General features: G+C 38.3%; 2 protein-coding genes across 2 annotated transcripts in view; one reads left to right on the top strand and one right to left on the bottom strand.

Moving 5' to 3' along the window:
- NOL7 (nucleolar protein 7) overlaps nucleotides 1-3,841 on the top strand; it is a 4,027-nt gene extending 186 nt beyond the window's left edge. Inside the window, exons 2-9 of the mRNA XM_015567795.1 lie at nucleotides 7-158; nucleotides 243-303; nucleotides 915-973; nucleotides 2,210-2,241; nucleotides 2,463-2,541; nucleotides 2,845-2,966; nucleotides 3,043-3,120; nucleotides 3,659-3,841. Of these exons, the coding sequence (XP_015423281.1) occupies nucleotides 7-158; nucleotides 243-303; nucleotides 915-973; nucleotides 2,210-2,241; nucleotides 2,463-2,541; nucleotides 2,845-2,966; nucleotides 3,043-3,120; nucleotides 3,659-3,735 (660 nt within the window). The 3' untranslated portion in view covers nucleotides 3,736-3,841. The remainder of the gene's footprint in view (nucleotides 1-6; nucleotides 159-242; nucleotides 304-914; nucleotides 974-2,209; nucleotides 2,242-2,462; nucleotides 2,542-2,844; nucleotides 2,967-3,042; nucleotides 3,121-3,658) is intronic.
- Nucleotides 3,842-5,334: 1,493 nt separating this feature from the next.
- The window catches only part of RANBP9 (RAN binding protein 9), a 78,634-nt gene continuing 68,436 nt past the window's right edge, over nucleotides 5,335-15,532 (bottom strand). Inside the window, exons 12-13 of the mRNA XM_006769712.2 lie at nucleotides 9,093-9,204; nucleotides 5,335-5,558 (exon numbers count right to left, since the gene is read on the bottom strand). Of these exons, the coding sequence (XP_006769775.1) occupies nucleotides 5,428-5,558; nucleotides 9,093-9,204 (243 nt within the window). The 3' untranslated portion in view covers nucleotides 5,335-5,427. The remainder of the gene's footprint in view (nucleotides 5,559-9,092; nucleotides 9,205-15,532) is intronic.

Here is a 15,532-nt window from a genome sequence, read left to right as displayed (position 1 = left end):
GGGCAGCCCAGCAGCGGCGCGGCCGCCGAGCCCTTGGAGGAAGACGGGGACGGGGACGGGGACGAGTGGGACGACGAGGCCCCAGAGGAGCTGACTTTCGCCAGCGCCCAAGCGGAAGCGAGGGAAGCGGAGCGGCGAGTCCGGGAGACGGCGCGCAGGTCGGGAGCGCACGGCGGGGCCGGAGAACCGTCCCTCCCGTCCCACTGTCTGTCCGCGCACTGACTTGTCTCCCTTTCTCTCAGGGATAAAACACTCCTGAAGGAGAAGAGGAAGCGGCGCGAGGAGCTGTTCATTGAACAAAAGGTTCGAGTTGCAGGGAGGCATTCCGGCTTGGGGTGGAATTCCCGTGCTTGTTGCAAAGCTGGTAGGATATGGAGGTGTGGGGGGAAGCCCTGTTTCTTCAGACATCGGTGAAAACAAAGATGCTCGTACTCTTTGCTGCCCACCGCTTAAAAATGGGAGCGGGGAGAGCTGTGAATTTGAAATCATACGGCCCTGCATTCAGCTCGCCGGCGGTAGTTTACCTGTATCGCTGGGTTGCTGTTGGACTTGGCTGAGGTGCTTTGGAACCTCAGGGCGGTGCAGACGGTGACTGCGCTGCTGTCGGGTGTTTGGCAGATGGGCCCCGGAGAGCTGACTCCAGGGGGACATGACCTAACTGCTCTCGGGGTGCACAGTGGCTGGAGGGTCGGGCGCCCTGTCCAGTCTTCACCGGGTCTTCCCAACAGTGTCGAGCGGGCTCTGAGCTCCGTGACCGCAGTTTCCCCCCAGCTTAGAGGCAGTGGGGGCAGCGGGCAGCCGACATTCTTTACTTGCCTAGGATAGAAGGCAGTCCCCAAGCCTGTAACGTCACAAGCAACCCAGGTATGTTGTCATGTACCTCACGCTGTTCTTTTAAACTGTCTTTATCTAAGAAAAGGAAACTCCTTCCAGACACTGTTCTAGAGAAGTTAACTGCAGCTTCACAGACAGAGTAAGTGATGGATCTTGTTATATTATTTGCTTACATACACCCATCTTTGAGATACATATTGGAGCATTTATTTGAATCCACATAATTAAAGAAATAATAAAGCCTAAATTAGACAATAAGGCTTCAATTACACAGGTTTTTTAATTTGGTGGGAAAGATGGAAGTATTTTACCTCTTTGCAGTCTTTCCCCATTTCTTTTTGTTCATTCCCACTGCCAAAGCTAGCTTCTGAGTTCCTGATCCCAGAGTATTTATTCAACAATTGTTGTGTATCTGTCATTGTACCAGGCAGGGTAAATGGTGAATAAAACAGGCGCCTTTAAATTTATCAGTTAGTGGAGTAGCAGACATCTACCTGCAGGCACCTCCTAAAACTCAACTTGTCCCATACTTGCCTTACCTGCCACCAACCTGTCCTTCCTCCTCGTTCCCCATTTCATTGAGCAGCGTTGCCACCCACTGAATGTTTGAAGCAAATGTCATGTCATCCTCTTCCTCATCTATCCCATGAAGTCAGTCAAACCTTACCCAGTTTAAACTTGTAAATATTTGTTTTTCTCTCCTCTCCCCTTAATGCTTAGACCTATATCTTTCACTTGGTTTTCAAATGTCCTGTAGAACTTTTCCAGTTATTCAGATCTTGAATACATTAAACATAAAAACAAATGTATTTGGTGGCAGATTCCCCTTTTATCCTTTAAAACCAAACTCCTGTCACCTCTCATTCTCACTCCACCCACCCCATTACTTCCTCCTTGTAGCTTTTCTACTGTGCATGGTATAGGCATCTCATACTGTTTTGTCATTTTTCAGACCAGATTCCTTGAGCCTAGTCCATCTCCCTGCTTGTCTCTTGTGCCTGAACTGTTGAATTATTCCTTTGTGACTTCTCCAAATAAAAATGAGGCCTACCACTTTCCACTTTGTATTTCACCTTTCACTTTAACTCCATTAAACACAGCAATCTGCTTCTTTGAAGGCTGTTGATATGCTTTCAAATTTTAAATTCTGAGAAGATACTCCCGTCCAATATATACTAGTTTGTTGATTGGGAATTGGTGGCCATGAATTTGGGGGGTGACTTGCTTTCTAAAACTGATTAAAGATCCTGAATCAGAACTGAGGGTGGTGGTAATGAAAGGGGGTATGTTATTTGTAAAATCAGATTTAACTGTAATGAGTTGAGTAATCTTGGCTGTCTGCCATTCCAATCAGTGTTTTTGTGTTCTCCCTTAGCATAAAGAAATCACCAGGAAAGTTAAAAGAAGGTATGAACTATTCTAAATTAAGTAACTTCTCATGTAAATGTCAAGAGCATTTGTAGTCCAATGTCATTGGGAATAGGAATGGCTGGCCAAGTTAATTTGGGCCTGTTGCCTTATTTCTTACAAGTTGGTGTGAGTAGATATTTAACAATGAACTCCAGGGAATGTTCTTGATTTATTTTTACGTAAGTGCTAACTAGAAATAAAACTTTTTTTTTTTTTAGATAATTTGCAGAAGAAAAATGAAGAATGTGAAAAAGGAAGTGAGTCCAAGAAAGTTAAAGAAAAAGTACAGTCTATTGGGTAAGAAGAGTCTTTTTTTCATGTAGGATATAAAGGTAACTTTTTGGAAAAGTGTTGGCTTATGTGGGAAAACATTTTAATTAGTAGCAGTTTCCGATTGGATCCTCTGGAAAACCAGTTGTGATACTTATATAAAAACAAAATATTTGCTCTTACTAAAATGTATTAGCCCAATTCTTATAAAACAGCCCTGGAATTTTTTATCCTATCTGCATTTTGTTTTCACCTTTTGAGACAGCTAAGAAAAATACTTTAAGCATGTTATCAACCTCATTCATTTTGACATTTTGTTTTGACTACCAGCCAGAATAAAAGCTACGTGGCTCGAAGGCTAAAAGATCAAGATCTGAGAGATTCAAGGCAACAAGCAGCCATAGCCTTCATACAGAATTCTCTGTATGGTCCAGGAACCAACAGGACTACTGGTAATTTCCTTATGGGCTGTTTTTCTCACTTTTTATTGCAGTAAACAAAGAAATGATAAATAATTCTCTTTTGTAGTAAATAAGTTCCTGTCTCTTAACAATAAGAGGTTACCAGTGAAAAAGGCTGCAGTCCAGTTTTTGAATAATGGTTGGGGTAAGGTCCAGCTTTATTTTCTTGGTTATGATATTTTTATATATTGAATAATGTTCCTTTTAAAGAAATAGCCAATACTCAGGTATGAATTATTTTTTCTTATAATGGCTTCTATATTAATATTTTTAAAGTTGCTTCTGGAAAATAGGTCAGTATAAGTATGTATGTATATCTGACATAAAATCTAATTTAATAGACCTAATTTTAGTATTTATATTCGTATAGAGCAGTGGTTCTCAACCTTCCTAATGCCGTGACCCTTTAATACAGTTCCTCATGTTGTGGTGACCCCCAATTTCATTGTTACAAATTGAACATAATTAAAGCATAGTGATGAATCACAAAAAACAATATGTAATTATATATGTGTTTTCCCATGGTCTTAGGCGACCCCTGTGAAAGGGTCATTTGACCCCCCCAAAGGGGTCACGACCCACAGGTTGAGAACCGCTGATATAGAGGATCTTGAAAAGTTTTTAATCCTTTTTTGATAATATTTTCTTTCTAATATTCTTACTGCACAAATGTTCTATTCTAGGAACCCAGAAAAAACAAAATGCCAAGAGGTTTAAAAGACGGTGGATGGTCAGAAAGATGAAAACTTCTAAGAAGTAAATCAAAGCTAAATGATGAATGAGAACTTTGTATGTATGGAACTTACAGTTATTTAGTTTAGAAGGTTAATTTGTCTTTAAAAATCTAATAAATCATTTTAAAGGATTACAAGTCATAAATCTATTTGGGGAAGTACCCCATCACATTTCATCCTTCTGGAATACAATTGTGCCTTTCTTTAGTCTTTGAGGGTCCTGGAAGAAATAGCAATTTAAAAGGAACTGTCTTCCTTTCTTTTTATAAATATCCATTTATTTTTTATTTTTTTATTTTTTTTTAATATATTTTATTGATTTTTCACAGAGAGGAAGGGAGAGAGATAGAGAGTCAGAAACATCGATGAGAGAGAGACATCGATCAGCTGCCTCCTGCACATCTCCCACTGGGGATGTGCCCGCAACCCAGGTACATGCCCTTGACCGGAATCGAACCTGGGACCTTTCAGTCCGCAGGCCGACGCTCTATCCACTGAGCCAAACCGGCTTTGGCAAATATTTATCCATTTAATTGAATACAAACGATACTGCTAATGGCACCTCTTCTGTCCCTCTTCCCAGTCCACAGTGTGGGTGTGTTGTGGCAGGAATGGCAGGGAGGAAGAGAAATGGATATCCAGGAAGTCTTTCCAACTGCAGCTCACAGATGCCTTAGGGTCTCAGATGTTTTGGTGCTACTGATGAGAATTTGCGTCACAAAATATAGAATGAGAAAGTAGCTGTGAAAATGCAATATCTAAGTGTAGATAAATACCTACTTTTCTTAAAGAAGATTCAAACCTCAGTGTACGAAATAATAGCCAAAGTGTATGGTCATCCTCTTGAACAGCTTGTTTAATTTTTACTTTTAACTGGTTTGGAGGTTTGCTTTACTGTCAGGTAACCTGTCTTTATTGTGATTATGAAAATAAGGACATTAATTTTCCCCTTTCTGTGTCACCCACATTATCAGGTCTGACTCTAATACAGGGAGGCTAGTAAACTGAATAGTTTTAGGTTGTAGAATTCAGACTTATAGTAAAAATTATTCATTAAGCTCTAATTTTATATTAATCATAAGAAATAGGTAAGTACCTAATATATAAATTCAGTTGACACTAATATCTGTAGAAGTAAATTTTTAATGGCTGGTTAATTATATCACTACATTTTTATTGCAATATAGTACTCATTTAAGCACTTAAAAATGGAAGGTGTACAAAGATTAAATTAAGACACAGTAAATTGACTAAATATTTGGTTTTTATATAAATAAAGGTCATAACCACACCGTTGACATATAATACTGTTATAATACAAGTTAAACTTGTGAGTCTACAACAGAATTCGTTGGTAGTTAAACAGGAAACAAAGTTGAAAAGACCATGTTAAAACAAAACTACTGGGACTAACAGGTCGGGATTGTAAGTAGCAACAAACATATTCACTCAGCTCCTGAGTATTTCAAGTTTTACAGTACACATTAAAAATGATTTCTTCCATCAACACTATAAATTCAAACTGTCAGATGTTTATGCATTTTGCAAGTTACACTGATTGAATGCTTATATGGGAGTGGGGGTCGGAACATCTCCCAATTTGAAATTCCTGTTTCTATTACATAATTTAAAAAATCTAAATTTCAAATCAGCAGACCTGGTCTACTTCCATGTTGACTATATGCCACAATATAAGTGTGAGCTCCTTGAATGCATAGCTAATGTAGGTAGTCTTCCACTGTGGCAAATGCACAGGATCCAATTCCTGACCGTGCCATCAGTCCTAAACATTGTGTGGCCTGTCCCATTGCTAGGGCAAGTGGAGGTTGCTTTGGCAGATTGTGGGTTTCTGAGGAAAAATGATTAAAAATGAAAACAGCAATTAGCAAGACATTTTAAAAAACTTTTTCAGGAAAATATTGCATTATCTACAAAATTACCACTCTTAACTAGCAAAGATAGTTTCTAAGCAAATGATTAATTACCTTGGAAATACTACTCTGACAAGGTACTAGGTATTCAACTATAAGGAAAATTCTTGCAGAATTAGACTTTTAAAGCATTCGATAATCCAAATCTTTTACTTCCATATTAATTATGATGGGAAATATATATTTTGGCTGCTATTTTAATGGGGGCATAAGGAATATTTAGTATTTCTCTTCTATCTGACTAAGAAAAAGGCACCAGGGTTTCAGTAAGTTTCATTGATGGATTCTTGTGGGGATAGAACACAACTGAGGCTGCCTAATTGTTTCCAAAGCATATTGCTAAATGTTGTTTGGGTTGGTAAGGAGCAAGGGGTGATGGTCACCATGAGAGATGATAGAGCAAAATTACTTATAATTTTGGAGGGGTAATTTACAATTGATAGTTCAAACATTTTAACTATCAAAATATTCAGGGTCCTACATACCAGAAATTTGTCAGACAGTTATAGTACAAATAATAATATTTGTTCTTTGCTAGAAATGAAAAAAAAGTGAACGAATGATGAAAATGGCCAAACTTATAGGAGCTGGTACTTTTTCCTTGTGAATAGATGAATTTTAAATTTATATAGATTCCCAATTAATAAAATTAATGGTCCGTTAACAAAGGGCCAAAACAGTGATAAATGACTAGTAAGGCTCCATATGACTTAATTCAAAAGTTGTAATCTCAGAGAAAGAAAAGTTCTAGAACAGTGGTTCTCAACCTTGCTAATGCTGTGACCCTTTAATACAGTTCCTCATGTGGTGGTGACCCCCAACCATAAAATTATTTTTGTTGCTACTTCATATCTGTAATTTTGCTACTGTTACGAATCATAATGTAAATATCTGATATGCAGGATGTATTTTCATTGTTACAAATTGAACATAAAGCATAGTGATTAATCACAAAAACAACATGGAATTATATATGTGTTTTCCGATGGTCTTAGGTGACCCCTGTGAAAGGGTTGTTCGACCCCCAAAAGGGTCGCGACCCACAGGTTGAGAACCACTGTTCTAGAAGGCGTGAAGCAAAAATAATGAAGCAAGTTCAGGATTTAAAGTACAAGAGGAAAGAAGATATGATTAAGAATAAGACTATGCAAAGAAAGATACACAGATTGGTGAGAAGGAGTAGTTTGAAAGGGTTAAGATTATTAAAATACTGGCTATCCTGTGGCAAGATGCTAGTTATTTAAATTTTGATAGTGATAAACTTTTTTTTTTTTTGCCAACTCTACACAGGGTTGACTTTATAATTTTAAATAATTCTTCCTTAATTTGAATTAATTCCTTTCAAAAATGTCTCCTGAATGTTTTCAGGGAAATAACCTTGTTGAAAGGTAAATATCTGGAGGTACTTTATTACAATTTTATTTGGCCAGATGAGGCACCTGGTTATAAGCATTTAAAATTTTTTTTTTGCCCGTCCACCGGTGTGGCTCATAGCTGATCATTTACCTATAAACCAGGAAGTCACGGTTTGATTCCTGGTCAGGGCACATGCCCAGGTTGCAGTCCCCAATGGGGGGTGTTCAGGATGCAGCCAACAGATGATTCTCTTGTCACTGATGTTTCTATCTCTCTCTCCCTCTCCCCTTTTCTCTTAAATCAACAAAAACATTAAAAAAATTTTTTTTGGATATAAAATTTGTAAGAATTACATATAATTAATATAACCTCAAGCACTATTTATAGATTACATAATTTAGAATTTATAGATATGCAGACACCCCCACTGCAGTTTAATAATCTTATTAAATTTAAGCACTATTTGTGGGTGAACCTACATAATATATAGTACAATATGTAATACATAATATATGGATAATGGTCCCAAGTAATGTACTATTTTAAAATTTAATCCCCTTGAAGAACACAAGATATGGAAAACTGGTTACTTTCAAATTTATCCAGGTCTGAGTGGTACCTAAATGCAAAGCAATGATAGGGCTTCATGATTACTGATAATGTAACTTAAAAATATATAAGTATAGCAAACCATAATTTGCCCTACAATCCCAGCACTGCTACTAAGCTTTTTTTTTCTTTACTAGCAGAGCTACATTAATTTCATAACCAAAGAAATTACAACACAATTAAACAACGAAAAGAAAACTCACATCATTCATTATATACAAGTTCTAAATTTAAGAAAAACTGTAACACAAAGATATTACTCTTACTCTAAAACTTGTATGAGACCTTCACGCGAGTTAAAAATGAGTTTTATAAGGAGAAAAAATATAGATTAAGGCTCAAATATGATGCTTGCTTTATATTCTGGCCATATGAGGGCCCAGGCCCTCATTATAAGTCTCCATGTCTAAATACCCTTTACTCTGTGGAACTGTTCTGTCTACCTAAAATAGTTTGAAACATGTTGCTAAAAACCCCGAATACTAACAGGGCCAAATTGCACATAAAAGTTTTGTAAACTGGAGTCCCATTTTATCTGGGGAATTAGAAAAAGGTGAAAAAAATCACTCTTAATCTGAATTACTGAAAAGAATTGCCCAGAAATTAAAACATAGCTTTACATAATTAACCCTATAAAGTTTAAATATAAATGCACAAAATCAGGGGTCCTCAAACTTTTTAAACGGGGCCAGTTCACTGTCCCTCAGACTGTGGGAGGGCCGGACTATAGTTTAAAAAAAAAAACTGAACAAATTCCTATGCACACTGCACATATCTTATTTTGAAGTTAAAAAATGGGAACAAATACAGTATCTGTATTTGCATGTGGCCCGTGGGCCGTAGTTTGAGGACCCCAGCACAAAATATAGTTACATAATTCATATAAAAAGAGTATGTGTTCAACATGTAAACAATATAATTATATTCTGTAGTGAGCTGCTCATAGGAATGGCAATCAACCAGGGAAACATTAAATTCCAATTTTTCACTTCATGCTCACCCCTGGCTAAGCTTATTTAAATTGCTGTTCTCTTCCTCACTCACTTTATTTGGGAAGGGCATGTAGTTGAATATGCTTAACTTTAATGCAACTATAATTTGACTCAAACGGTTAGTAGTGACGGCATTTGCAAGTCACCTGGAAGCCCCTTTGTGCCTGTATTTGAAGCATGGTGTAAAATGGGTGCTCAGGCCAGAAATGTGTACATACACACAAAAATTTCTAATTTCCAAACTTCCCAATTACCACTGATAATGAGTTTGACATAAAAAGGATCCATCCCAATGTACTGTTTTTAGTCCATTTGAATCCATTTAATCTGGAACTAAAATAATGGAGGAAAGTTACTATATTCTAAGGTAATCTTAATTTTAAAATGTAGAAAACCTTTCCCTTATGATTTTATTAAAATATAAAATGCCGACACAAATACCACCTCAAACATTCAAAGTATCTAGTTGGAGTTGTGCTTTTTAGCTTTACTTACCTAATATTGCACTGTTAAGAGCCGAGCATACAGGTTCTCTCTGAATTGGGTCAAGCTGATTTCCAACAGGGCTGTTCCAAGGATCTGAATAAGCTAGTAAACTGAATGCATCCTGTTGAAAACAGCAATTTGGTTTTTAGTTCAAATAGTTCAACTACTATGCTCAACACGGTTACTTTGAGAAACTAAATACAGCTTTAAGGCACTAGACTACTGTGACACTTAAACCCATTTACTAGATTATGAACCAAAGCCTAATTTTTCATTCTTTTTGTAAATACATTCTCATTATTTTCCCCCTATCTCTACAATACATACAGAACAGGAACAAATACTAAAAATTGAAAGAATGAATTTCTGTGAAATAGGCTAATACCGGTTAAGTTAAAGAGGAAGACAAAACATTCAGATACTTTATAATTTATTACCACTGATATGAGTTTGACATAAAAAGGATAGGGCCCATCTTTATCTAACCATCTTCAAGCCACCCCTCCTCCTAAAGTAGCTGACACATCATAGTCTTTTCAAATGACTTTTTTTAATGGGAGGCACACACACAGTGGTTTCAGACATTGACATCAATCACCAGCCTGCATCATTAGTGTAGCCTTTAGCAATCAATGACGTAAGTATCAGTTTCATCATTTGTGTAATGGGGATTATAAGAGGTCATATTTCACAATGAAATATGAAATTAGCAATGTTGGTTCATTCTAATCTTTCAATAAATGATGTATTATTATTTTGCCAAAGGGAATACCCTAATCTGGAGTAATATAATATAGGTACAGATATAGTTATAGTTAGATACAGGACACCTTCCCAATTCAGAACACATACATGGAGAGGTGCTGAGGAAATCGTAAATCAGTGAATTCAGTAACAACTTTCAAAATGCTGACTCTGGAAGTGTGGAAGACGGAGATTCCCAAAGATGATTATCTCCTAGGTACAGCTTCAGCATTCCTCTCAGTATCTTATTAGTGTTCTGAGAGAGCAGAGGTGGAGGAAAGGCTTCCTGGTCAACTGTATTCTTACCTTTTCTCATCCAAACTGGCCTATATATTGTGGAAATAAGGGAAGAATTGTCCATAAGGCAAAGCTGTGCCATTAGTCCACAGCTACCAGACAGGGAATATGTGTGTCTCTAAACAAACATGTGGGTCCCCCACTATCATTGCTAAGTATTTCACATCACCCCACTCACCCCGATTATTATAATGAAAGTTCTCTGAAGATTAAAAAAATTATTACACTGTTTTGAATCCCCTGCAGTTACTGATAGGTCATTGATATAGGGAAGAAGCTTCACACACCTGCTGATCACAAGACCTGCTTTTTACAGTTTTAATGTATTTTATGCATCCCACAAAGCTACTTAGGTTGTATTTCCTGAGTTCCCCCAATCCTAATTTATTGATGGAAAGAATATTAATAGTCTGTATCCTATAAAGCTAACTCTAATCAATCACATTACTTCTAAAGACTGACCTTTGCTCAAGCCTAAATTTACCCCACAACTATCGAATGAGGTACCATCCCCAAATAAATTTTTAAAAGATATTCTAAAGAATTGTCCCGGGAATAATGGGTACAAAAAAATTTTAAGCACAAAGCTATTCTCTTGGGTCTATATATGCAGACATGCTACCAAAAAGGTGAAATGTCTCAAATCTCAAATCAAGACCATTTTTCTGTTCACACCTTCTAGTATTTAAAACAAAAACACAATGATAATGATGGTAGTAACTTATTATGCACTAACATTGTATGAGGCAATGTTTTAAGCACTAATGTGGATCATCTTATTTAATCCTCACAAAAACCTTATGAGGTGGATACTATAATGTTCATCATACAGGTATGCAAACTGAGGCAGTAAGAAGATCACACAGCTAGTACTTACTGTATGTACTTCTTTTAGTAAGAGAAGTCCCTTTTAATTTTCAATATAAATTTTAAGAGGAAAAAAGTCCAAAATTCTGCCCTTTTGTTTTCAGTACAATTCAAACAAATATTTATTGGACACAGCAGCCAGACAACTGAGGACACACGGATCACCGGGACCTTGTCACTGTTTCAAGGACTCGCATAGTTTTGTGGAAAAAACAGACACATAAATAACATAGCATATTGCTTATTAACGTACAGTGTATTGTGTCACATGATGCAATTACAGAAATAGGCTCAAGCTACATGGACACAGGCTGAGCGAAAGGAGAAAAAGGCATGGTTGGAACCATGGGTAAGGGGTTAAAATCCTAAAATGCCTCTAAAAACACTTCAAAAGCTTTTTAGCTTGAATTTTTTGGCTAATAAGGCAATGGAGTTTTAAATACAGGCATGGTATAGATTAGACTTGATTATAGAAGAATCACACAGCAACACTATGAAACAGTTTAGAAGTAGAGTGAAGCTGTAATCAAGAAAACTAACAAAACCTTAAAAAATAAAAAGGTTAACAGCATCAAGTTCCCAGTAGTAAGTACCTAGCACCAGATCTTCCTTTACAAAGGGAATGAAATCAACAAAGCAACTTCAATGTTTAAAATCCTGCTATAAAACTTAATTGGTGATGGTAACCAAAGACATTATGGGTTACTTTTTATTTTAAAAACTAGAAGCCCAGTGCACAAAAATTTGTGCACTGGCGGGGGAGAGGGGATGGGGGGATGTCCCTCAGCCCCACTTGTGCCCTCTCACAGTCTGGGACCCCTCGGGATATAACAACCGCTGGCTTAGGCCCGCTCCTCGGGTGGCAGATGGCAGGCCCGATCCCTCGGTGCCTGCCCCGCCTCCCTGGGTCACACACACAGCAGGGCTGTTCTGGGGGTTGGGGTGCCGCCCCGGGTTGCGCACACGGCATGGCCGATCCAGGTGTTGGGGTGCCACCCTGGGTTGGGTTGCACACGGGACACCTGGGTGAGCCAGTAGATTGCTGCTGCCCTGCCCGGCTGCCCCAGGTTGGGTTGCACACGACATGCCCAGATGGAGGCCGGGCGGGCTGACTGATCGCTGCTGCACCGCCCGGCCGCCCCGGGTCGGGTCACACACGGATGCCCGCCGCCCCAGGTCGCAGATAGCAGGCCCGGATGGCGGCAGGGCAGGCGGGATGGCGCTGTCCCGCCCTGCCTGCAGTATGCAAATTAGCCACTATCTTTGTTGGCGGCTAATTTGCACATCGTGCTGATTAGCCCATGGGAGGTGTAGCGAAGGTACGGTCAATTACCATGTTTGTCCATTATTAGATAGGATATTACCTCAGTGAGAACAATTTCTGAGGGAAATGTGATTTTATTTAGGTAGGATTCTGAAACTACTAATATTTGCCTTAAAATCTGTAGCAGTTCATTAACAGAATGAGTCTAAATGGCTACTGCTTCAATTACTGAAGTAAAAGTCCTGCTAGCTGGGGCTGCTCATACACATTCGACTCTCCGCACTGCCTATAGCAGTGCCTGGCCCCACTGCGCAAGTTCAATAAATAGCTGCTGACCAAAGTCAGGTAGTTCCCAGGGAGCCTCTGGCAGGCTTAGGCAGATATGGAACAAAAAGACAACAGGGCAAGAGGAAAGGAAGACAGGCAAAACTAGGAAAAAGGTCAAGGGAAAATGGACTGCTGCAGGGACTCCCTACCATTTTACCACAGGTGGGCTGCAATGTGCCGGTTACTCCACAACTGAGGGAAGCAAATATTGTACATGTGCACCTTATCATAAAGCATTTTAGGTAATCTTACCTTTGACTTTACCCAAACCATTCTTTCCATATATATGTATATGATTCAGAAGTTTATACAAAACCAGAAAAATAAAAAATACCCTACTACATCACATGTAATCTGAAGTGAAGAATAAAAAGGAATAAAGTCTAAATATTTTCAACTATGGCAAAAACCTTTACTCTTCACGTTGCTTCAAATCCTTCAGCCTTGTTCTTTAGGTACTTTTAAGATTAGTCACTTGTTCCTATCTGGGTCAAGAAAAGTTTGGGGCATGGGAAAGCAGCTCAGAACATAAAGGAAGTCTTTTACAGCAGTTGGCACTTGCTTAAAAGTCAAGAGATGCAAAATCAAAGCCATCTACATTCTTTAGACGAAGATGAATTACACTTTCATATAATTCAATATATAATTACGGAATATCTTTGAGAGTAGGCCATGTAATGCCATTTTCTGAGCTTCATGCAAATTGGAATCAAGGACAGTAAGCTGATTGAGTGAACTCTTAAATTTTCAAAGGCACTGCAGAAATCACACATTCCTTCATCATGTTCAATTAGCACAAAGTTTTAGCAAGAAAACAGATGACCTGCTCTAAAAAATGTCTATGAATTCTTAGGATCATCTCATATTCCCAAATATCCACTCAAACAACAGTTCGTAACGTGTAGTCAAGGGACACGGGTCCAAGGCCCTCTCAGAAGGTTTTGTGAAGTCAAAACTATTTTCATAGTAACACTGAAAGACTACTTTTATCTTTCTCCTTCTCTCAAAACTATATAGTGGAGGTAAGTATGAGAATCCAGCTCATCTTGATTAAAACTAACATTAAAGACTTGTGAAAATGTAAAGCAATGCTATGCTTCTCATTTATTCCCCATTTTGGGGAAGATAGTTTTTTTCCACAAAAATAATTAATGGATTTACTGTTATTTCTAATTACTTGTTTTTACTTTTAGTTCTAATTTCTAGTATAGTAAAATCAATAAACTTTTTGAGAATCTTTCTAGACACCAAAAAACGCTGAGAACCTCGGTATCTAGCAAAATAATTTCCTAAAAGGATGACTTTAGCTATCTTAAAATAAACTTAAGGCCAAGAAATAAGTTTCTTCTTGCCACTCTTGATATGAGAAAAGGTTCTACAAAGTTGACAGTGATGAAAATACCCAATCTTGAAAAATCAGTTATACTTTTCAAATAAATTCAATCTCAATTGAATAAACATTCATTGAATACCTAGGTTCTGTATGCATAAGATATATTTAAAAGGGGAGGAGTTAAGGAAAGACCTAGCCTGACCTCAAAGAACTTACAGGGCATAATCTTATAGGGCAAATGTGGACAGCTATTTTCCTAATAGTATATGAATGTCTGATAGGACTTTTTAAACAAAAAATAGCTGCCCATGTGGCTCAGTGGTTGAGAGTTAGGAGGTCATGGTTTGGTTCCTAGTCAAGGCACCTGCTCGGGTTGCAGGCTCAATACCCAGTGGGGGGCATGAGGGAGGCAGCCAATCAGTGATTCTCTCTCATCGCTGATGTTTCTCTCTCTCTCCCTTCCTTCCTCTCTGAAATCAATAAAAATTATTTTAAAAAGGATGAATGTTTAAAAATAAAAACAGCTTAAATCACATAATCCACCAATTTTCTTTTAAACTTTTTCTTTAAGAGCTGATGATCACTATTAGAAAAGCAGTTTGCTATCCAGTAGATGAAGTACTAAGTATAGTGACTACACCTCTCTTCCCACCTCAGATACTGAAAATACAAGACTGTATACCTTTAACTGGAGATGTATATAGGTGTTTCCTTAACCCATCCTAGATCAAGCAGATATGTAGGTGCATGATTTTTGCTAACTTTATGCCATAATCAGTGCTACTAGGTGTTGCTACTGGTGCACCGACTCTCAGTTTGAGTCAGGAAGGTAAGTCAGGAGCCTTGCCCTTTGCTACTATGTACGTGACACCGAAGCAGCACAACATGAATCTCTCCTTGGTTTTTTGAACTTTCAAAAATTCAGGAAAAAATGTTTATAACTTAGCATCTTTGAGCCCAACCTGATACCACTGTAATAACCTGGTTATTAATAACTAGAAAGAAGCAAAGAGAAGGCTAGATAATGTAGGCATGTCATTTGTACAGCTTTGTCAGGATGCTGCAGCTTAACGCTCTCCAGGTCTGAGTGACGTGGGAAGGTACTTGTCTGTCAATCACACCGGGGAACAAGCCATAGATCAGAACAGGCATGGTCACTGCAAGTGTGGGAAGATTTGATATTCATTAAACTCCTAAACAAAGGAATTCCTCCCTTTGTTTGGCTCTGTTGGCCCTCCTGCTCTCTTAGCACTCTTGTTGCAGGGGGCATGCTCCCCTGCATTCTCCCACAAGGCCCACACAATGGACTAATGGATTACAATCAGTCTGATGCACTGTTGGACTCAACTCCACCATGGAACAGAAACTTTGGACACTGGTTTTGCTTCTAGCTCTGCCGAATCCCCAGCTGCATATTTTCCAAGACTGGTTTAAGGGAAATGGGACTTTGCAAACCAAGGGATATAATAACACACAAATAAACCTTTCAATATATCTCATTCTCCTGTGAGTCTTAGGAAATTATTTTTCTCAAGACATCATAAGAACCCCACTCCCACTAGCAACAGAAAAATTCCACCCATGCAATTCTCTGATAACAAACCCAACGCAGGATTA

This window comes from Myotis davidii, unplaced genomic scaffold, assembly GCF_000327345.1.
Source record: "Myotis davidii unplaced genomic scaffold, ASM32734v1 scaffold62, whole genome shotgun sequence".
Taxonomy (NCBI): Eukaryota; Metazoa; Chordata; class Mammalia; order Chiroptera; family Vespertilionidae; genus Myotis; species Myotis davidii.
Note: the sequence above shows the minus strand (reverse complement) of the source record. Positions and strands in the feature narration are given on the sequence as shown.